This window comes from Charadrius vociferus, unplaced genomic scaffold, assembly GCF_000708025.1.
Source record: "Charadrius vociferus isolate BGI_N301 unplaced genomic scaffold, ASM70802v2 scaffold54, whole genome shotgun sequence".
Classification (NCBI taxonomy): Eukaryota; Metazoa; Chordata; class Aves; order Charadriiformes; family Charadriidae; genus Charadrius; species Charadrius vociferus.
Genome location: NW_009648350.1, coordinates 1,976,681 through 1,999,123, shown reverse-complemented (window position 1 = coordinate 1,999,123; position 22,443 = coordinate 1,976,681). Strand labels below are relative to the sequence as shown.

General features: G+C 46.2%; 1 protein-coding gene across 1 annotated transcript in view; it reads right to left on the bottom strand.

The window, feature by feature from the left end:
- Positions 1-516: 516 nt before the first annotated feature.
- The window catches only part of COL26A1 (collagen, type XXVI, alpha 1), a 179,026-nt gene continuing 157,099 nt past the window's right edge, over positions 517-22,443 (bottom strand). Inside the window, exons 7-14 of the mRNA XM_009885118.1 lie at positions 21,972-22,088; positions 20,626-20,778; positions 14,729-14,821; positions 13,205-13,266; positions 10,722-10,784; positions 5,150-5,194; positions 4,053-4,137; positions 517-689 (exon numbers count right to left, since the gene is read on the bottom strand). Of these exons, the coding sequence (XP_009883420.1) occupies positions 517-689; positions 4,053-4,137; positions 5,150-5,194; positions 10,722-10,784; positions 13,205-13,266; positions 14,729-14,821; positions 20,626-20,778; positions 21,972-22,088 (791 nt within the window). The remainder of the gene's footprint in view (positions 690-4,052; positions 4,138-5,149; positions 5,195-10,721; positions 10,785-13,204; positions 13,267-14,728; positions 14,822-20,625; positions 20,779-21,971; positions 22,089-22,443) is intronic.

Sequence of the window (22,443 nt, the reverse complement as noted above, 5' to 3'; positions counted from 1 at the left end):
TTAGAAGAAATCCTTGCAGGTCATGCTTTAACGGCCTAGGGAAGTGGTATCTTCACCTGGAGCCAGCATGACACCACCGCATGAAATAAAAGCAGACGCCACCAACTATACCAACGGACAAGGCTAAGGCTTGGCTTTGAGTCTAGGTGGGATCGATTGTCTCAGGCCGTTAAGCAGCGCTTTGACTGAGTAACTTTCAAGGTCAGTGAGGAAACAAGGGGAGGATTAAACTCTTGAGACACAGTCAGGAGGTGTCATTTCTGTAGACAGCTTCTGAGGATACCTGCCATCTGGTATTCCAAAGGCAAAACAAAACAAATCAAGAAAAATGTTCCTAAGACCCTCTCTGAGCTATGGATGAGCCATTCCCTGCAATAAGGACGTAGTATTGGCCAGGTAAGGAAACCCAGTTGCCAACACTGCGGCCTCCTACCCACTTCATTTGCACTCTGCAATTAAGCACTGGGATACTGTATCTTTAACTGGTGAACAGGCACAGAGAAAACACAGATGCTCCTACTTCATCCGATTGCTTCTCCTTTTGGCTTCACTGTCATCCAGCAGTGAGGAGAGGATCTGGTAGGCCTGCGGCTGCTGGGGTCCTCCACGTTTGATCTTGATGCTGGTTCGCAGAGGGGAGCCCGGGATGACATCTTGTCCAGAGCCTGGCTCAATGGAAGATAAAGAGTCTGTAAGGAGAGAAAGTCACGGGAGAGCGCTATTTAAAAGGGGAGGCTAAGGAAAGAGTAAATGGGCCCTTCTGAATGATACCTCTTCCGGAAGAAGTGTCGTCCCTCCTGTTGTCTTTCCATCCAGCAAGCAATTGTGGAGCTACATGTTTGCTGCCATCACACTACTCCAATATCAGGTCTTTTCCCTCTGCTCTAAGCTCTTTGGGGTAAGTACTCTTACTGCACGTGGCCCACCAGGTTCCCATTCCATTTATAAAGTGCTGTTCTTTTCTAAATTTGCTCGGGCTATAGCTGCTACTCAGCATTGCCTCCTGTTATTTTAAGGGATGAGGCCAAGTGGTCACTGGGAAGTGATGCTCCGGAGGGTTTAAGTACCATTTCACTCCTTGTAAAGGAGGACATTTTGAAGCACTGAAAAAATTGAACAAAAGGATTGATCCACCCTAGGCTACAGCCAAATTAGCAATAAAGCTGGGAATAAATATTAGCTGTCCATTCTCCTAGCGTGCCTCATGTTAACACACGCCTCCTCTTCCTACAGCGTCCTGCCCCATGGAGCTAAATATACATTTACTACGGCCACTCTTCTGTTTTCCCAGCAGTCAGCAACACATGCTGATAACTCGATGCTGCCTCATCATTTTTAATGCCCCAGTTTCTTCTTCCTTTTGCCCTCAGAGATGGACATTTGCTTGTTTCCCTGCCAAGAGCCCAACCTCACAGGCCAGACACCCAGCCTTGGTTTGATCCCACGAGGCAGCAGTTCTGGTTCAAGCGAGCGTTTAGCTGCCGGAGGGTTTGTGCTGTGTTCACTGCAAGTAAACGCTGCCAAACAATTTGGGCTTTCGTGTGTTCTGCCGGGCTGCTCTCCGCAGTTTGCTGGGCCAGAGAATCTCAAACTGCCCTCCCACTGCAGAGAAGCGGTTTGTTTGCTGGTATGTTTTGCCTTGTTGCTTGGGTGGCTGTGGTTTTGGAAACCACACTGATTGTGAAGTTTCTTTGGAAAATGAGAGCATGCGATTGGCATTTCTGCGTGGGTCTTTAAAGCCAGGCTGAGTTGGGCTGCCCAGGAACCTGCAAAGGTCAAATCCTTAACACCTACAGTGGGGACGTGACCAGATAGTTGGTGCTGGGCGATTTAAAGCTGTGCGGTGCCTTTCAGCGCAGGGAGGTCTGTGCTCAAGGAAATTCTGGGTTTGTTATTTCATGTCTTTTTCTGTTGGTTTTCTTTTTAACCATATACACATACAGGGATGAACATAATTGCACAAGGAAAAAATGCCTTACTTTCCAAGTTCTCTTTCTAAAGAGTATTTTTGTAGGGCCTAAAATATGTCTTAAAGAATGCAACTATCTCAAAAGCACAGAGTAAAAATATAATTATCTATAGTTATTGGATAAAAAAGGAACTATTTAAAGTCATACAATATAGGTGTTTAAATATGGCCTTAACTACACTGTACGACTGAAGAACATCCATTTTGCTGATGCAGTTACACTGGTATAGAAGTATACATGGATCAAAATAACTTGTTTCCATCCCAAGCAATAACAGAAAATATATTTACATCAGTAAAAATGGTTTGCTGAAATGCCTGTTTCAAAATAACAGCAGCGCGTGCCTTGTTGCTGCTGTATTGCCAAAGAGACAATGTAAAAAAATAGGTAAAGTAGGCAGTTCTGCAGGGGCAAAGCTGTGTGGGTCCCCCAGTCCAAGCCCCAAGTATACAAGCTTCCTGAAGAGCTGATGTTTTGCTTTATACCAACATAAATGAAGGTACAAAGTAAAAGCCAATGGAGGGCCAGGCCCTGGGTCTTGTAAATATACTGCACTGAGCTGGTGGACTGGGTTCCTCTTCCCCTGGTACCTGGAGAACGTACCAGCTGGGCACGGCGTGCTGCCCAGGTAATCTAGTGGGCATCTTCCTGGTACCACCACCACCTCAAAGCAAAGCAGCATAAAAAAGTCCTTTCCTGCCCTTGGTCTATAAAATCCAACGAAAATACGAAGCAAACTAGGATTAAGGCAGAGGTAAGGTCAGAGTGACTGTGGTTAAATCATGGGATCGTGATTCATGATTTCCCAAAAAGCGTAAGCTGTTGCTGCCTATTGCTTCTGGAAATAGTACTTTGGGCCTCTAAAAGACACATGGGCAGTGAACAATGGAGAGCAGCACAGACACCCGCACCAGTTCAGCCATACAACATAGCACCGCGCACTGACACTGCTCTGGCTCTGAAGTGCCCAATGGCATTTTGATTTCAGCACTGTGTGGGCTCCAGAAGGGGCCCGTGGGCGCTCGAAGCATGCTGCCGTACGGCACAGCAATAGATTCACTTCAAGTCAGTTGCTTAGGAACTGCTGGACATTTTAGGTGTTTAGTATTTTCATAGGCTAAATCAATATCCAAAGGCCACTCCATAGTAAAAGTGGATGTCAGTCTGAAGGAAGGTGAGAGCAGCTTGATCTACCATTGAGGCCAGGAATGAGGTTCCATGAGTCGAGGAGAGCATCAGAAAGAAAAGTGCGATGGGACTCGGTCGGTGCCAAGGAACAGGATTGTTTCTCACAGGCTGACAGTAGGTCCAAACAACGCTTTGCCTCTACTGTGTTTCTGAAAGGGGAGCAATTGGCACAGCGACTTTTGGAGGCTGTGAAGAATTGACCCTCAAGTACCCCAAAGGGAGAAGTCTGACCTGTGACAATTGCACAAGCCCATACTCTGCTTAAGGGAAGAAAACATTCATTAAGGGGTGATGCCACACGCTGTATCAGTGATGACAAACAGCTTCAACAGAAAACTTAAAATCTATCTGAACAAAGAACGCGTGAGACTTTAAAACTGACGGTGAAAATAGATTTTATGTAAGCTTTAATCACCAGATGTTCAGGGATCACTGGTTTTCAGGGTAACACATAGCACCGTTTGGGCTGTCTGTAAAACACAGCGCTACACAAGGCAAGGGCCTCAGTGGTGTTAAAGTCCCTCAGAAGACACTATTAACAGGATTAAACGATCTGGCCTAAAGACTTGAACGAGCAGCTCCGTGGGAAGCTGGTAGATGATCTGTGCCACATGGCAGGAGCTGCGGCTCGTGACTTGGCTTTCTGAATTGTAGTTAAAATTATTGTGGGGGTCGTTTCGCCTGCTACTGTAAAGCCAGAGTAACTAGTACTGTTGGTGGAAGCTCTAGGTCATCAACAGGTCTGAACATACTTTAAGCCATGTTGGGTGCCTAGTTTTGAAAACCTGGCTTTCACAGAGAGAGCTTGGGAGACTGGGAGGATGTTTAACCATCAAGCAGCTGCCCGGACAGAGCGCCCAGTTGTCTAGAAAAGAAAACCTTAGCAACGCTTACCATGAATTCCTATCATGTGCTCAAGAATTAATACCCTCTCAGCTAAAATCTTCAGGGCTTCTCGAAGTTGTTGAACACCTTCCCCCTGCAAGAAGGAAAAGAAAATTAACATTGGTATATGTTGCAGAGTAGGCTTCCTGTTCATAATGTTGCCTCCACCATGCCAAAGTATGCAGTGTGAACGTTTGAAAAAGGAAAGATGCAAAACGGGAGATAAGCTGCAAGGGTTAAGTAGGAATGCAGAAGAAATCCCTATTTAAAGAAAAACTCCTCAGTTATACCTCATGTTTTCAGAGCCTCTGACCCAAAGCCCTTGAGTTTGGTTCGTGCTTCTGCAGTGGGGCAAACCCAGGGTGTATATTCCTGTCAAACCTTTGTAATGTGCGGCTTACGTTAACAACTATGCTGAACTACCTGGAGAACGGGTTTTGCTCTCATCTGACATTTACTCTGAACATCAGTGAGTTACCCGGGCTTTCTCTTTGTCAGTACAGCAGGAAACTGGGACGTGTGGCTAGCACCATCTTGTTGCGTCCTTATAAACATCCCGACGGGCTTCATGCTGCCTCTCACAGAGCTCCTAGCTGGGCCACATCCCGTCTGAAGACTGTCCACATATTTTCACATACGCTTAAGCTGCAGTTTGTTGCCCCCATTGCCTTAGATATGGGCTGGAAGGGGCAGATAGATGTTGGGAAGTATTTTAGGGCGGGAGAGCAGAGATATGAGAACTCCAACTCTCTGCACACGCAGTTTGAGCTCTTCTGGGAGCCTGTTCCCGAGCGCATGGGAGGGATGGTGGGGGAGTAACTCCCTACCTTGTGGCAGCTCTGTGTGGCAGAACAGCCACCGGGGACTGAGGTGTTGAGTGAGCATGGCGAGAAGGGCAGCTGACAATGTGGCCAAGGAAACCTCAAAGCCCAGGATTTCTGGCATGTATTAAGTACAAACCCCAGGTTCACATCATCTCTTGCTCTGCACTTCTAACTGCGCACAGGACCCTTGTCCTCCACACACCGGCTGGCCAAAGGGAGTATGACTGAAGCACGGTAAAGAGACAAAAAAGGAAAGTAAAACCAGGAGAAACACATGCTCACATCAGCGCCTTTATCACCTTCCTCACCCTTCTTGCCTGGTTCACCCTAAAACAGACAAGAAACAGAAATTTGTTGTCATGTGACTGAGGACCCTGTGTAGGATCACCTGCATCCCTTCCCTCCAAAGGAACACGTTAAAGGCAGACGCGTTTCACCATCAGAAAACAAACCGCCTCTCTGGCACTTCACGCCAAGGGCCAAAGTGCTCTGTCCTGGCTCCCACCAGCTGCCCAGGGGGTCATCACCATTTCTAACACTGGTGAACTTGGCCAGGAGCGACCAAGCCACAGGAGGGGCTGACTGCCGTGGCCTGGGCCCGCAACAAGACTGTGTAAATCTCATGAAGGTCTCAATGAGCAATGCTTTAGGCTAAAACACTGACATAAAAATACAGCTCCCCGCCCCCAAACATGCACTTCATCTTTGATTTAGAACATAAAATTCTCCCTTCTGCTTTCATTAATTAGTCACATCACCTTCTGCCTCTGAAGATGCTCATTAAGCTTTTCTTGAACGAAGATCCCTATATGCTGTGAACATTGGGCTGATGTTCCCCCCAGCTAGGAAGTTCATGCATTTCCCAAAGAACAGATGACACGGAGAGATTAAACCACAAGCTAAACATACAGCAGGGCTAACAAATTGGTGAATAAAATAGCCTGGGCTCCTCAAACTTGTTGGACATCTCTGAGATACTTGCAAAGCAGGGTGGGTATGGGAGGAAGGACTGAAGAGAAGGTTATGTGAATTGTACAAAACGACGAAGTAGCATTAAGGAAGAGAGTAGAGAAACCTCCCAGAGGACCTAGGACCTCTCTGGATGCTGCCAGCCAAAAACCCCCAACTTGCTCCACTAGATCACTTTCGGCCAACCTTCATCTCCACCGGTTTGTTTGCACTCTAGCCATACGTGCCAGTGGAGACATCTCCTGTGTGCCTCCGTTCGGGTATTGCCAGGAAATCATTTGGAGACATCTCTTAATCTCATTAAAAGGTTTCCAGCTCAGCTTGGCAGACCAAGGTGCAAAAGGGAGTTGAGAGCAGCTGATGTGCTTCAGGTTGTTTAACAGTGCCTGCCTTTGGGTTCTGGTGAAGCCAGGAACCTCACCAGGCAGGGAGCGGGCTTCTGCCTGCCAAGGTTTGGCTAGAGGGGATCTGCAAGCAAAACACATCTCCTCTGTTGGCGTGACACCTTCCTGATTATGGCATTTCAGCGCTGGCCTTAACACACAGGAAGACTACGCTTCATTCGCAGGGGAATACGTGAAGGTGAGGTTGCCTACTGAACAAATGTCAAAGCTGGAGACAGTTGACCTAAGCAGTGCATCTGGGAGAGCCGGCTGAACCAGCTGCAGTCCAGCTAGGTGGTGTTTATGGTGCCAGGCAGGCACCAAGCCCATCTATGTCTTGCACACACCCGCAAGTACATCACTTACAGGAAATCCCTTAATGCCCCTCTCTCCAGTCAGACCTGCTTGCCCCTGTTGGAAATAAAGTAAGTGTCATTAGGAGATATTTTTCCATTTGACAAGAACATAGTGTAATTTTTACTAGTGGAATTAAGATGGCTTAATGAAAAACCTTACACTTGGGATAATATGAAAAAAATTCCTCTCCCTTGACATTATCACTTAGAGACAGCAAAAGGGGGTCATGGTTTTCTGTCAAGTATCAGCTCCAAATCCCATCACACTTTGGAGAAATTTGGTTCGATAGAGAGCTACTCAGCTCCGAACCTTCTCAGTAAGACGATTAGCAATTTTTTGAACTTTACAGCAGTCAGTTACATTATACTAGGAAGGAATTTGGCTGGAGATTTGTTTCTTACAAAGATACCACATTCTTCTCTCTAGTAAAACTGATGGGCTGATGCTGCCCCAGACAGCAAACAGAGCCCAGGACTCCCACAGAGCACTGATTTAATCTGCCTCCTGCTCCACACACACATCCCTGCGTTAACCCCAACAGCTACTGATCAAAACACGCGTACAATATTTTGGTTGGTTTGTTTCTTTTTCCTGCTGTGCTAATTTTCACATTGTTCTCAGTGGGGTGGTTTTTTGTACTTTTTCTTTAACATTTTGAAATGATACGTGTTGCTTTGGGGCGGAATGAAATGCCATCAAACCGAGCATCTTTTTTCCCCTGTTTTCCTCCGCAGCGTTGGTTTCCCACCCTGAAGCACGTTGGGGCAGGGCAGGATCCCTGACCAGGAGAGCAGTTATGGATTATTTAATGAGAAAGCAGGAGCTTGGGAAGAGGAGGCAAAATTTAAAAGCATCTTTCGAAGTCCGTTGATGAAACAGCCACATGTTTAACCCGGCTCTCCTCCCCTAGACATACACAGAAACAAACCCATCCTTTTCCCCCAAAAAAGCTACCTAGCTGGCAGCAGTTTTTTGTAGTATTTTCCAGAAAGGGAGAGCTGCTTTGGTTTTGTGTCCATCAAACTGCTGCTTTGTATAAAACCAACGGGCCTCGGGCATCGACAAAAACGGTCCTACGTCGAGCTGCGCAGTGCTTGGTGAGCAGCCAGCCAGCACTGGGCAAAGGCCCCTGTCGACAGGAAGGGCGCTGGGAGGAAGGCCCAATTTGTCAGGTGCTCTGAGCATCTTCAAAGGGAAATACTTGGGTTCTGCACTGGGGGGAGTAAGGCCTGTGAAAAAGCACAGGCAAGCAGCAAATCACAGCGAGGAGACGTAACAACGCACTCAAGATACATAAACAGACTGTTCTCTATGTCCGGGGGGAACAGGAAAGGATGTTATCAGCTTAAGGGGGATCAAAGGATATTTAGGCTGGATGTTAGAAATATCTTTTATCCCAGGCCCTCACTAGCTGTACCTCTGAAGACTGCCTGGAGATGATGTGGTGTCTCCCTCCCTGGCACTGCTTAAGAATAAGATGAACAGAGGCTGATCGTGAGCGGCACACGTATAGATGTGCCATCCAGGGGATGTGCTCAGACTGCTTCAGGTCTCTTCTACGTGTGTTCTCTCGGAGATTAAGCAGGAAGAATGTATAATAACATTTTCTCAAATCTCAATAGATATTGTAAACCCTCCTCTGCTTTTCTTTGCAGCTGCACAGCTCCTCCGCTCTGTGTAAAGCTAGCTCTAATTTATATCCACCAAACCCAAAATTGCAGCATGTAGTTGTCAAAACCAGCGTTCAAATCCACACTCACAAAAGAGAAAAGCACACAGAACATCCTACAGAAATTCTGCCAGAAAAAGCAATCAGCTTCACTTTCCATGCTAACAGAGGAAGGATGGGAAACAGAATTTATTTTTCCTATTTAGCAAGACATTCTGATATTTGAAAATCTCATTTGTCCCAAACCTAGAAGGAGAGTTACAGTCCTGCATATCTAACATTAAGGGAACAAAATCAAAGTCTAAAGGATTTGTCTGTAATGAATGGACACAGTGCAACAAAGCTTTTGTTTCAAAATAAGTTTAGTCTTAGCGATACGGTCAACCACAAACTAAAGGGAAATGTTAAATGAATCATTGAGGAAGGGCTCTTATCAGTTTCCTGGATGGAAACTTGACACTTTGCCAGATACCATGCTTTTTTTTTTTTTTTTAACTGAAAATTAACATTCAATGGTGATGAACTGTAGTTAATAACCTGTGCTAAAATCTCATCAGTTAAGGTTTCGCTCTCTATCAGAATCTTAAAGTCTAGTCCCAGAAATACGTCAGTCTCTAACCTATTGGTGAAGCCAATACATGCCCAAAGTAGCTGATCTGCACAAGGAAACTTATTAAAAAGAATTCTAACAGTCACTTAAAATGCTCTCTAGCTTTCAGGGAGTTGCAAGTGATTTCTTATGTAAGAACAGGGCCCAAGCATTCAAAACAATATGGAAAGATACTCCAACAAAACACAGCATTTTAAAAGCACATGTGCTCAATGCTCAGCTATGCTCTGCTCCTTGGCGTCAGGCGCCTCAGGAGGGAATGAAACAGCCACCTGGACTTGCTCTCCTTGCACACAGTCTGGACAGAGGAACACAGAACGATAGAATGGTTTCAGTTGGAGGGGACCTTACAGATCATCCAGTTCCACCCCCCTGCCCTGGGCAGGGCCACCTCCCCCCAGCCCAGGTTGCTCCAAGCCCCGTCCAACCTGGCCTTGAACACCCCCAGGGATGGGGCAGCCACAGCTTCTCGGGGCAACCTGCCCCAGGGGCTCACCACCCTCAGAGTGAAACATTTCTTCCTAATATCTAATCTAATCTAAATCTCCCCTCTTCGAGTTTGAAGCCATTACCCCTCGTCCCATCACTACCTACCTTTGTAAAAAGTCCCTCTCCAGCTTTCTTGCAGGCCCCCTTCAGATACTGGAAAGCTGCTATAAGGTCTTCCCAGGGTCATCTCTTCTCATAGTTTCAATCAGTTGCTGGTTATTCCCGAGAATTTGGGAAGTCATCAAAAGTTAACCAATTTGCATTTGTCTTTCTTAGCTCTTTCAGATAACCCGCTGTCTTTTGGATTGCAAGAGTGGGCCGAAATGAAGAAGAAGAGATGCTGTCCTATGGGGGAAGCACATCCCCTACAGCCACCCATTGACCTCCACGTTCACCTCCATCTATGTGACAGTAAAAGTGGCACTTGGAAGAAACGGGAACTTGTTTCCTCCAGCCATGGCACAAGGCTGTTGTCAATGCAGCCGCCACTGCAGACGTCCATCATTTTCGAGGTACCAACCAATATTTTCCTCCTTATCTTTCTTCCTTTCTTTGACTCTGCTCTACATTGGGGTTTTGGTGATTGTCCACAGTCCATCTGTGCTCACTTCTACATTTTGCAGATCTGACTGCTGAATGATCCTCCACCACATACTACATTCTCAAATGATTTTGCACTCCTAGTGTCTCTCAGAGATTTCAAAGACCACGGCCTTTTGGAGAGCAAGCTGAACAGAAGCAGCTGAAGGCCCAAATGCAACTTCAAAACCTTTCTCGGTGCTTGAATGCTGGTCTGGGAATCTCACACATCTATATCCTTGTTAGGTTTTTCTCTGGTATTTCCTAAACTTCCCCAGTTTGGAAATGACATTCAAACAAACAGCCCTTCTTTCTATGCTTAGTTATTAGCACTTGACAACCCATCCAGGACTGAGGTATAGCACATAAACATATCAAGAACACTGTTTCAATATTCCAAATATATTAAGAACATCATTTGACCGGGGGAATGGCTTTGGTTCAGGAAAAATCTGACAAGCTTTCACTGCCTTATTGCCACAGAAGGAAGAGTTCAGTTAGACCACTCAAAATACTCAATGCTAAAGAGCTTTGGTTGGCAGAAGAAAGTTGGTCTCCCCAAGCCTTCATATACCATGTATTTGCTACCTGAATCCCTTTAGGGAACACCAGGCTTTGCAAGCAATTCAACCCTTTATCTGTACAGTAAACCATCATCTTGGTTCTTGCAGAAGACCCGGAATTTAAAATTGTTTATGGCTGTAGTCCCACAGAATTTGAAAGACCTATGCTGTATATAATTTCTGAGGCATCACCCCAGGTGTTGCTGGGAATCTCTCTGTGTATGTAAAACCTTACTCTCTCTCCTCGGTCTCCTTTGGAGCCTTTTGGCCCGGGTTGTCCTGGAGAGCCCGGTAAGCCCTAAAAGAGAAGGAAAACAAGAAGGAATTAATTTTTATGTGCATCTTTAGTGTAGGTGTAGTGAATACATCTCCCAGTGATCCTCAGCTCCCGAATACCTCATACACCCATTAAGCAATTGGGCTGGATTCTCTTTTACCCTCAAGTAACAACAATGGAAGCTCTGTTCGCAGATATCCCCAGTCCCAGAGTTTCTGCATATCCCCCTATTTGGGTCCTTTAATGCACTGCAGGCTACTGATGTAACATTTTTAAGGGGTCAGCATGACAGTATAGCTCTTGTTCTCAGTTACCAAGAAGAAATTAATACACAGATAGTATAGTTAGCTTAAAAAGCTCCACTACTTTCCCCCTCTTCATAATTGCCTCAGTGGGTGGCATGAGTAAGCATACATACCTGAAAATTAATTGGATTGTGCAGTGGAAATTATTTTGAAGCTATTCACTCACCCTAATAAACAATTTCCAAATTAAGCCAAATCTCTACTAATAATTTTGCTCCCTGGGTTGAATAAATCTATAAACCAGTCACCAACGGATAAGAAGGGCATAGTCTCCAGATTTCTACTAATTGAACTGCTTTGCAGAAATTGATCCAAATTCTTAACTTATCCACCCAACGAAGCCACAGCTATAAACCAGACAAGGAGAGACCAATATTGTTTGTTTACATCCAGCACGCTCCAGCTCCCCAGGACAAGCAAGATGCTTTTTTTTCCACCTCAAGTGACTTGCACATCACCTTGGAGACTGCAACAAATGAGACTACTGCTTCACTCCAGACCACTGGTGATTTAAGCCAACCTGCTTAACAGCAGCCCCCAGAACCCCCACCTCTCAGCGTCCACAGAAATGGGCTTTCCAGGCATAGCTGCAGAGAGACTCAAGGGCTGGTTAAGTGGCCCAACAAGATTGGACATAAGTGTTTTAAGGGTCAAAAAGAGGAGCGCTCTCCCAGTTTCAGCTGGGAGGCAGCAATGCTCACCATTAACAAGTTGCTCCTCGCCTGCAGGCAGCCCCAGCAGCTCACCACCAAGCCGCAGGGTGACCTGGCCTCCAGCTTAGCTACTTCCCCCCTGGGCCCACAAAAGACTCAGAAACTCAGTCCTGGTTTAGGAGGTTAACTGGGGCTGCCAAACGAGGTAGGGCACAAACCAGACTTGGCCCTATGTCAAACATGCAGCGTGAACAAAGCTTAAGTGTCCATAAGCATCCTTTGCTCTTGACAGCTCTCTACAATGACTTTCAGTGCGTGATTATATCAGGACACTCGAGAACACAGAATTCCACAAATCTGTGGTAAAAAATAAGAGATTTAGAACGTGTGCTGCATGTGAAAAAGCCAGACTCTACTGCAGAACTTATTTAGGAATTGTGAATTACCTTATATTTAATCACGTTAAACTGCATCTGTCATTTGGCTGCCAAATTTCCCACTGTGTTCATATCTATCTGGAGTTTCTCATCATTCTCCAGAGCATTCGCTAATTGAAATGATTCTGCTACACTGGCAAACTTTCACTAACCTGCTGTCCATTGCTTCTTCAAAGTGATTAATAAATACATCGTAAAAAGCGCCCTTCCCTAATTTCTAGCAATTCCAAACCACTTCTTATCAGGTTCGAAGTCACATCCCTCTGCTAATCTACTTAACCTTTCGCTGTGCTCTTCAGTCACTTTTATCTCTTTAGTCATGTTAGATTCCTTTGAAATATTTGATGTTACTGGTTTACCGCCACATTAAGTAATACTCTTCCGAAAACTGGAGTCCCTTTGCATCAGCCAGCCACTATTTTGAGTAATTTGGCAGTTCACTATTCATCGTGACTTCACTGCTTTCCATTTAACCAGCTTTTTCCATCCACGTGAGTACTTTGCCCTTCTTCTACCATAAATTCTTTTGAGTGAGTTTATGACACTCCATTATTATCTCCCCCCTCCACAATTTTTGTATTGATAAATCATCAAAACTAATGGGAATTGGTGATATTTTTCTTGAATAGAAAGTGCTATTTCTGAAAAAGGAGGCTTAAGAAATTCACTTTGGTGAATTGGTGAATTCCCATTGATGCATTTTTATTCTTTTTATGTGCTCCACAGGAAACAGTATTTTTCTATCGCTGTGTTAGTAAAGCCCATGTCAAATCCTTTGCATCAACTCAGGCCACAGTGAAATGTTTTGACACAGCAACAGCAAGATATGTTGTTACGATTAAGGGAAAATCTGGAAAGCACAAACATTTCAACCTCTCAACACAATTCAGAAGGCAAAAAAAGGTATTAAAAGCATAGAATTTCACAGGGAACAAAACATCGGATCTACAACTTATAAAGTACTCTCCCCCATTGTGCAATGAGAAGATGTTGTGCACCTGACGCCCAACTCTACCCCTCAGCCCCAAAGCACTGAAGCGCCTTACTTGTAATCCAGGGGCTCCGATAGGTCCTGGGGGCCCTTTGGGTCCTGATGCGCCCGGTGGCCCTGGTGGGAATCATCATTTGAGACAATTTTAAGGAGCCTTAGAAGGAAGGACCCTAAATTCCAAACATACGCACTTCCTTTCATTGTTCTGCTTAGTCTCTCAATGGGTAAGAGCTGTTCATCAATCACAGGCGTACAGGGCAAGCGCTTTGTCACACACGGGAATATTGGGTACCCACATCCTGATATAATATACCCCTGTGCCCTAGGGATGGCGTTAGAGCTCCGGGAGGGAAAAAAAATGCTTGAAAATGGGCAGGAAGGATGTCAGGAACACGCTGCATTTTCACTGTTCAAAATCACAACTTTTGAGAAAACTTAAACTGGATCTGTGAAACAGCTCCATCACAGCAGACACAGTTGCTGTTTGTGAAAGAGAGAGAGTCCCGGAGGTGGCAAGGGAAGGCCACACGCCTGCTACGGTCTGTCTCGCTAGTGTTTTGTCAGAAAGCTGATGATGAACATGAAGGAGACAGGGTTTGGACATAGCCAGCATGAGAGGCTGACTGTGGCAAAGCAAAGCGCTCTTTTGTTCTTTGCTCGCTCCAGTGGCAAGAAATTCTTTTCAAGTGTGTGCCGCGGAAGAGCCTGCTTCCAGGACGAGTCAAACACTGCCCAAACAGGCCAACTTCTTTTACAGTCACTTCATAGATTTATTCCTTTTGGAAAAATAATTATATCTCAATAGTAGCTGTTAAATTATACCTACAAATGGGAGACAGGATATTTGCTTAGTCTGAACTTAGCAATACTCCTGCTTTAGTTGTCACAACCCTTGGCATGAAACAATGTAGACATTATACACAAAGTACAGCTGAATCAGCCTCAATCATTAATGAACCATACAAATGTTTAAGTCAAAGAATAAAGGAATTGAAGGATAAATGAAAGGCCCTCATAATGAAAGGAAAAGCCTTTTCTGCAACTAATGGGAGTGCACTCCTAAGCATGCATCATCCAGGGAAGTGCTGATGTTTGCAGCGATACTATCATTTAAGCCACCCATCAGCACAGAGAAAAATACTTGCCACTGAATTTTCATCCCAGATTCTGTTTTCAGTTATACTGGTGAAAATCTGGAATGGCTCAAACCAGCTCCACAGTGTGCAACGTCTGCATACACATCACAGAGCGGTTGGCCAGATCCTGCTCAGTGGAGCTCTACAGCAACAGGACAGGATCAGAGCAGCGGTGAGAACAACTCTGCTCTCATAAAGGAATTCACTGGACAAGCCATTCTTAAAGACAGTCTTTAATTATTGCCTTCTCTGGATGTGTCCTGCCAAAGGTAAAAGAATCTGCCACTATCAACACACAAGAAACCTGGTTACTTCCCACTCCTGGACCCACTGCTCTTCTAGTGAGGACCACTTGCTTTCCCTGCAGGCATCCCACAGACCGCTCCAGTCTCCAACAGATCTTCCCCATCATTACAGGTTTGCAACTCAACTGAGTTTATTACCTGGTGGCCCAACGGGGCCCGGGGCTCCCCGCGGTCCTGGCAGCCCAGCCATGATGGTGTCAATGACGGTGGAGGCCAGCTGGGGTTCTCCATCTGTGTTAGAGCAGAGCAGTTAGTGTCCCTGCAGCAAGAGCTGCCCAGTCCCAGCAGGCAGGACTTCTCTCCAAAATCCTTTGGCGCCTGTTGCTGGCCAAGGGCAGGCAGTGCTTCAGGATGCAAAATTTGGACTCTTGGAGCAATTGCCCTTTGCTCTCTAAGGGCACAGGCTGCATCCCCCAGACCTGCAGAGCTGCTCATCTCACCTCTGATAACCCCAGACAAGTCGTCCTTTCTGTCAAAAACTTAGTGTTCCCGCGCACCTATATAATCCTACCTTTGAATGCCAAAGTAGATTAAGAGTATCTCTGCACTGTACAGCAATAACTGACCCAAAATTTGCAATCTCCAAGACACACGTGGCTTCTGGCTCCCTGAGAAATCAAACCTGGATGCGGACCCCCCTCCTGTCTGGGATGGGTGAACGGCCGAGCCAATCTGGCAGTCAAGGATATCCCCACCAACCCAGCAAGCTCACCCTGCCATCGAGGTGGTGGTGGGAGAGATCCTGAGGTCTGAGGAGGCAGGAAAGCCTGGGGAGAGGGTGTGTTCTGCCCCCTCCATGTACTCAAGAAACTCACTAGCCATTTAGGATTATTTTAGGTGTTCAACTGGCCAGCTTGGGCAGGTCCGCTGAGTTCTGGGAAGTGGCTGAAAATGGGAGTGGCGCAGGGAGGGGAAAGGCATCAGCAGGACTTGGAGGAATTTTGTGCTTTTGCATGTCTTTCTCAGTCCTCTCCTGTTAGGAATAAAAATCAGCAGCCTGTAGCTGCTCCCGGCCTCCCTCTTACTTGAACCAATAGGCTCACCGCTTCAGCCGGTGACTGAATAGAAAAAACAGAACTACATGTAAAAAAGCAACTCTCATTAATTTTTGCAATTCCAAACCCATATTCAACAACCCTATTCCCTATGGACCTGTACTGTAGCACACTAGTAGTCTGGGCGGGTATCTCTATGGCAGAATCTTTCACCTGAGCATCCCACAACACTGTTCGACAGCTGTGGAAACCTAGGGGAAAAAAATCCGTGACTGACCAAGACACCAAGGTCACAAAGCAAGGAAGGGAACCCCCATGGCCTGACCAGTGCTATAGGACCAACTGCCTATTTTCTGTTGCATTTAGCCTGGACAAAGATGTTGGCTCCTAGTCATTGAGACAGTAAACCCTCTGAAAAGTCCACATTTTCCATAGCTGGAGGCCACCGTGCAGGAACAATGTCCATCTACTCCTGCCCATGACCTCCAACTTACTCATGTTTCCTTTCACCCATCCCTTTAACTTGTCACAGTAGAATTCAAATTCAGGGGAACCCTTTGCAAGTGTAAAAGACTGCAAATGTCTCACTGCTATATTGATGTAAATATCAAGTGACACCAGGAAGATCCGAAGGGTGTTTGTTTACTCCGCATAGTCCAGCCCAAAGGACATAAGGTGAAATCTCCAGAAATGTTTGCAGACACAATGTGAAGCCTTTTCAGCTTCTGGAGCTTTGGGAATGACAGAGAGGACTTTCAAGCTAGTTGTTTGAAAGCGGTTCCTAGGGAAAACTGAAATCTCTTTAACTGCCAAGGATGACAGTATATCTCTGTGATGCCTTCCTGGCAGCAGAACAGCACAAGACCTAACCCAGATCCCTCCGAGAACCAAATTTCGTACCTAAAGCCTGAATGCAAACAGGTATTTCTTTGACTATTGTTTCTAACCCCCATCCATCTTCCCTTCTTCACAGCCCTGAAACAAAACAACTGAGACCGTTTTCATGTTCAGAAGGAAAGGTACCCAAGTGAAGTGTGTAATCCAATTAATTTGAGTTTTATTTGACCATGTCAAAATCCATCACTGCTTGGGAGTAAGATGAAATTGGGAAATGAGCATTGAACAGCAGTGAAGGCATTAACAATTGCAGAGCCTTTTGTTTTAAAGAACAAGCGGTCAACAAAATCAAATGCACATCCACTGAGAGGGGGAGAAGATGGGCTGCAAACAACCAGGATTTAATTACTGCTGGAGGTAAGCCAGGGATAAAGATTAGGGTTACAAAACATTCCAGCTAAACGGTACGTTATTATGATGATGGAGTTACTCCCACAAATCCTGACATTGGACTCAAAGTTATTTATGAACGGTGATTCCATAATTGTGACACAGAAGAGAGCTCTGCTCAACAGCCCTTGAGCTCAGCAGCTCCTGATTTGGCCTCTGCAGCACAGGAGCACGGACACGCAGGAAACCTAGAGTGGCTCCTGGCTCAGCTGCCTGGCCAGGCAAAGCTCACTCCGATCAAGGTTTCCTTCCAGGATGAGCTCCGAATGAAATGGGATTGAAGTGTGTTAAACCACAGCCCTCGCATTTTTTAAGGGGGACTCTCCATATTCCCTAAAGCAGCAGGAGGAACTCCGATCTCCTTATAGACTCCCTTCTCCTTATAAACAGGGGGACATTCTGGGGCTGACTGCAGCTGCAGGTTGTTATAGCAGCCACAAAATAGCTCCAGCAACAAATGGTAGCAGGAATCTTCCCTTCTCAGCCATCTCCTGCACTAACCCAGGCTCTGCTGGGCTCAAGGGCTGGGTTTTGTTTCAGTGCTTCTGGGTATACCAAAGCAGAAGGCAGACAGATGTCTGCCTCATTTGAGAAGATCTCGATACACAATTTGCTCCGGGAGCTTTCCAACTCCTAGCCAAGCCAAGAGGAAGAACGCAACCAGTCTGACCTGGGCAGATACGAGCACCTACGTTCTCTGAAGAGAGCACAAACATCCTGCAAAGGGGAACCCTGAAACAGCACAGAAATGCCCCGAATGAAGCAGTGACACTTGCCCAGCCAGAGCGCGAGGCATCTCACAGGCACAGGCATAAATGGCTTTGAAAGCAATCGGTATGGTTTTCTAAATCAAATGCTGTTTCCCTCCTCTTGCCCTTCGCTTCCTCTGCTCTGTTCTCCCTACCTCGGGAAGGGCTACGCATGGCAGAAGGCACGGGGATATCACTTTGCAAATCTCTGTTCTACGCTCTTTTTCGCCAATGACATGCCGGGCACACAGACAAGTCTGCTGTGTCTCGGTTCCCCCCCCGCCCTCCCTGCAAAATAGGTTAGTGTTATCTCATGTGCCCTTTGCAAACTAAAATCTTTGAGATGTAACAAAACACAGTCCTCAACAGAGTGAAAGTTGTGTTCTTTTCTTTTTTTCCCTAAAAATAGTCTTAGCTTTTGCACAAGCGAGAGGACTGAGCTGAGTCTAGACCACATACCTGATCCACTCATTTTTCAGTGGCAGAGAAAGCAGCGATCCTTGTAGCCTCAGCAGTGGGGTATGGCAGTTTAGCTTCTGGCCTACATCTAATGTTTCCAAGGGATAAATTCCCCCAGTACAGGCTTGATTTGTTGAGACAGGATGGAAATGAAGTAATCCTGACTTAATTTCTTTCTGCTACCTGATCTGGAGGGAGACAACTGGGATCAATTTCTTTACCACAGCAGAGCGAAACTGTGAGAAAATATTTGTCTCCCCATTTTTGGCTTCTGCCTGCTGATAAACATTGCCAACAGGAACTTGTTGCGATTAATAAAGGCACATGCATTAACCATGTTCAGGCGGAACCAAACGCTGTACTGCTACTAATAATCTGATACAGCTTCCTCACATCTCCGTGGGTGCACATGCCCATTACCGGGAATATGCTTCCCTCTGCTGTCAGCAGCTGGAATCTTGTGTTTATAGTTTTCAGATGTGCTCCATTCAAAAGAAATAAATTATTTTTCCAAAAAATCTACCCAGAATTTACACGGCTAAGTTTTATTTGTTGGTTGTAGAGGATCAACTTTCCACCAACATCTGGTAGGCAAAATCAGCCACCACATAAGCAAAATAGTAAGTTTTGTAAGAAAATGGTCTCTAAGTTGCCATAACTTTATCGTGACCACATAGATAACTTATACTTGCAGTGAGACTTTTGTTAAGAAAAATTTTTTAAATGAGAAAAATTGTCATAAAGTTTTGAAAACTTTATGAAGAAGAAAAAAGTCATAAAGCTGCTCCTTCTGCAAACCAAGAAATCCATCACATATATGGGGGAGAGGTACGGGGCTGCCCCAGGGATGTAACAGTCACCATTTACTCACCGGTCTCAAGTCCGTGTGGGAGCCTATTGCCGCCCAGTGTTGGCAGAGTTAACACAGGTATTTATCCACTCATTCACCCGCTTCCCATTTTGGGACAACACAGAGTTCACCCTTCTCACACATCAGGTGGGAAGGCCACATAATCAACACCTTTACATACTTTTTAATTTATCCAGTACTTTGCAAGAAAGAGTTTCATTTAAAGGGTGGTTGGAGGGAGGGGGCAGCGGCAGTACCCAAACCATCCCTAAAGATCCTTGGAATAAAAGGCTGGATGCAGAATGGCACCATTTGGTGTAATCCTGTAAGGCAGTGAGGTGACTGTAATGCAAAACTTTCTTGTTATAAGGCTCGTGAACGCAGCAGCTTAATCTACGTTTTGTGAAAATCTTAGTATTGAACCACAATTAATTTCATCCTGCCTCTATGCTCTACGGAACTGAATATGAAATTGAGCTGTTCAAATTCTTCCCAAATTAAAAATACATCTGTTTGCTTTCGGGAAAATGAGTCCGGAGAGCGGAGTGGGTGGAAGGGAAGGGAGAGCTTTAGAAAACTGTCAGACACAGGGAGACTTACTAATCCTCGGCTGTAACTAATACAACTGAGCTTTGAAACTGGATGTGTGCGGAAGAGCTGGGGAGGAGGCACAGCTGAAGACTGGGGGAGTGGAGATGGGAGACCTGACAGAGCCGGCGCTCCAGGAGCGTACCAGCCAAGGGGAGATACAGCGGAGCTCTGCTTTATCATTATTAGATGCCAGCTAAACAAGACTGGACCAGAAGAATCAAGCCCAAATCTGAGTGCACTCAGATAAAAGTGCATGATGTGCCCTTCTGAGAAAGCTTTTTCGTGCCATGCACAGGACAAATCAAATAAATATATTTTTTAAATCACCATAAGCTCAAAGAAACCCTGCCCCTCCAGTTACAGGGAAAAGGATAAATCACTGTCTTGGTCTAGGTTTTCAGTCCATAATTGTGTGTTTTGTGTGGATGTGGGTAATGTTGATGCACCAGAAATGCAGGTGGAAGATGCATCTGCGGGGGCAGGAGAAGAGACACATTTAACAGATGTCCTTGTTATGTTATATAAGAGTTGCAAACCTTTGATACTTACTCATTTCTGAGCAGCCCTGAGAACTGTAACACTGCAACAGCGGCACCAAGAGGTCTCTCAACAGCGCAGTTTCGTTGCACCAGCACCTAATCGGCCAGACTGCTGTATTTCTGGACCCACGTGTCTCTCACGTGATGCTATCTGAGCTCTGGCATTTCACTAGAGACCCTCTTCACAGCAGCTACTTATGATGGAATCTTAAAAGGACACCAAGTTGCCTCCTCAAAGCTATGATGAACCCAGAAAACCAGGCACAGGGAACAACCACAAATCCCCCAAACCCTCTTCTCACTGATGGTTTTAGAAGAGCAGTGACTTAGTTCCTCATTTTGGAGAGGTGAACCCCTCTAGCTTCTAAGTCTTACGTGTTTCATCTTGAATGGGAACTTCCAAGAGACCCACACAATTGGGAGGCAGATTGTCGACCTGCTCCCAGGGAAGGCAGGGCCCTGGCAGAGCCTGGCAGGGAGGTGGGAGGAAGAGCTGAGCTGCTCCGTGCCTGCCCGCTCTGCTGATCTACCAGAAAAAAACATGGGAACCGAGGAGGAAACTTACTTTCTTTTTCAGCTGTGGGCTGGAGTGAGTAGAGAACCCCTTGTTGGAAGGTAAGAGGGAGGCTTGGGGTGGCTGGTGGCCCTGGAGGACCTGGTGGCCCTGGGATCCCGGTTTCTCCTGGAAGTCCTCTCGGTCCTTGAGGTCCCAGCAGCCCTGTGCAGAGGCAGGAGAGGATGTATTAGTGCATTTGAAGATATGCTAATGATGCTACCATGTAAAAAGGCAGTAAGAAGACAAAGGATTTCTGTCCTGAACTGTAATTGTGGGAATTGGGGGGGGGGAATAGGAACGGCTTCCCTGTTCTCCATTATTTGCTTTTAGCATCTTCCTCTGCAAAGCAGACAGCCTTACTTGGCTCAAAGGTGCTATGAAGCTTAATTCCTGAAAGAGTAAAATCTGCCCTCTCCCTGAGGCTGAGCAAGGAACTAAAGGCAGCAAGGTGCGAAATCAAGCGCTGCTCTTCCTCTTCCCCTCCACGCACACCTGTCTGTCACCTTACTGCCAGGAATGCACGGAAAGAACAACGGAAACCCAGTCGGTCCAGCAGGAGATCGATTCCGCTTCCTGTGGGGCTGGAAGGCTCTCATTGCAAACTGAGAAACCAAAAGGCAGACACATCCTTGGCCAGACTTTGGCCATTAAGAGGTTGCCAGAAAATGCCAAAAAGCTTCCAGGGCCACTCTCGCGTTTAAAGCATGCTCCAGGTTCCAAATCTTTGCTGAGCTCAGATAGACAATGCACAGCCTTTTAGACACAGAGAAAGCAAAGAGCCTGAAGACTGGCACCTACTGTGTAGTATTGCCTTCATCAAAAGATTTAGGAACATTTTGGAGATGAAGAAACTCTCCTAGCTCAGGGATGGAGTGTAGTCTGAAAGAATGGCCTCATAAGCTTTTCCTTTAACACACAAAAGCATCATTAGTTTGACATGCTGGCATCTGACAGCTTGACACAAATGGTGGAGAACAAAGGGAGTTAAAACAGGGACACAGTGAGAGGGTTAAACAGGGAACACTCTTCTCCAAAGGCTAAGAGATCAGAGACTGTTTTTTTACAGCTCCCGAGCAGGATGGGGAAACATGATCCTGCTCTGCAGTTTTCTAGGACAAGCTCTCTCCAGCTCTGTGGGAAATCCCAGGGACTGTCACTGTTCACGCAGGTGGTTGCCCGCTCTGAGGGCTGCTGGCTGATTTCAGTGCCCAGGGGCTGAACTGGAATGGATGCAATACCAACTGAAGATGCTCACCACCTTGTGTGCCCAGCCTTTTATGATCTGTTGTCACAGGTAATTTGTATAAAGTGAAGTATCTCCTATCACAGTAGCACTACCCTCCTCCCGGACTTACCTGGTGGCCCTGCTGGGCCCCTCTCACCGGGTTGTCCCTTCTCTCCTTTTGGGCCTGGTGGTCCTGGAAGACCAGTTGGTCCAACGGGGCCTGGAGGACCAACCTGTCCTGGCAGCCCTGAAACCATTCCGAAAGGAAATTAGTTGGAGGTTAGGACACCGTTGAGGTCAGAAGGTCTTTAGCAATCTAGAAACCAGAGGAGAGGGACTGAAAGGCGCAAGGGGAAGAAATGCAGCCCTGCACAGACAGGGTGGTACTGGTAGCAAGAGCTGGCTGGTATGTATGTAAGGCAGGAGAGCCAGGCTGGACCTTGCTTCTCTTCTTCCTCCTCCAATCTTTAAAGAAACAAGCACGTTCTCACACACAAGGCCCACCCCAAAAAGTCAGCAGGATGTGCAGCTCCAGCTGGGATGTGCTGGTCAAAGCTAAACTGAGCCCGCGCTGTGCCCCCCCCCCCCCCTCCGCGGCGCGC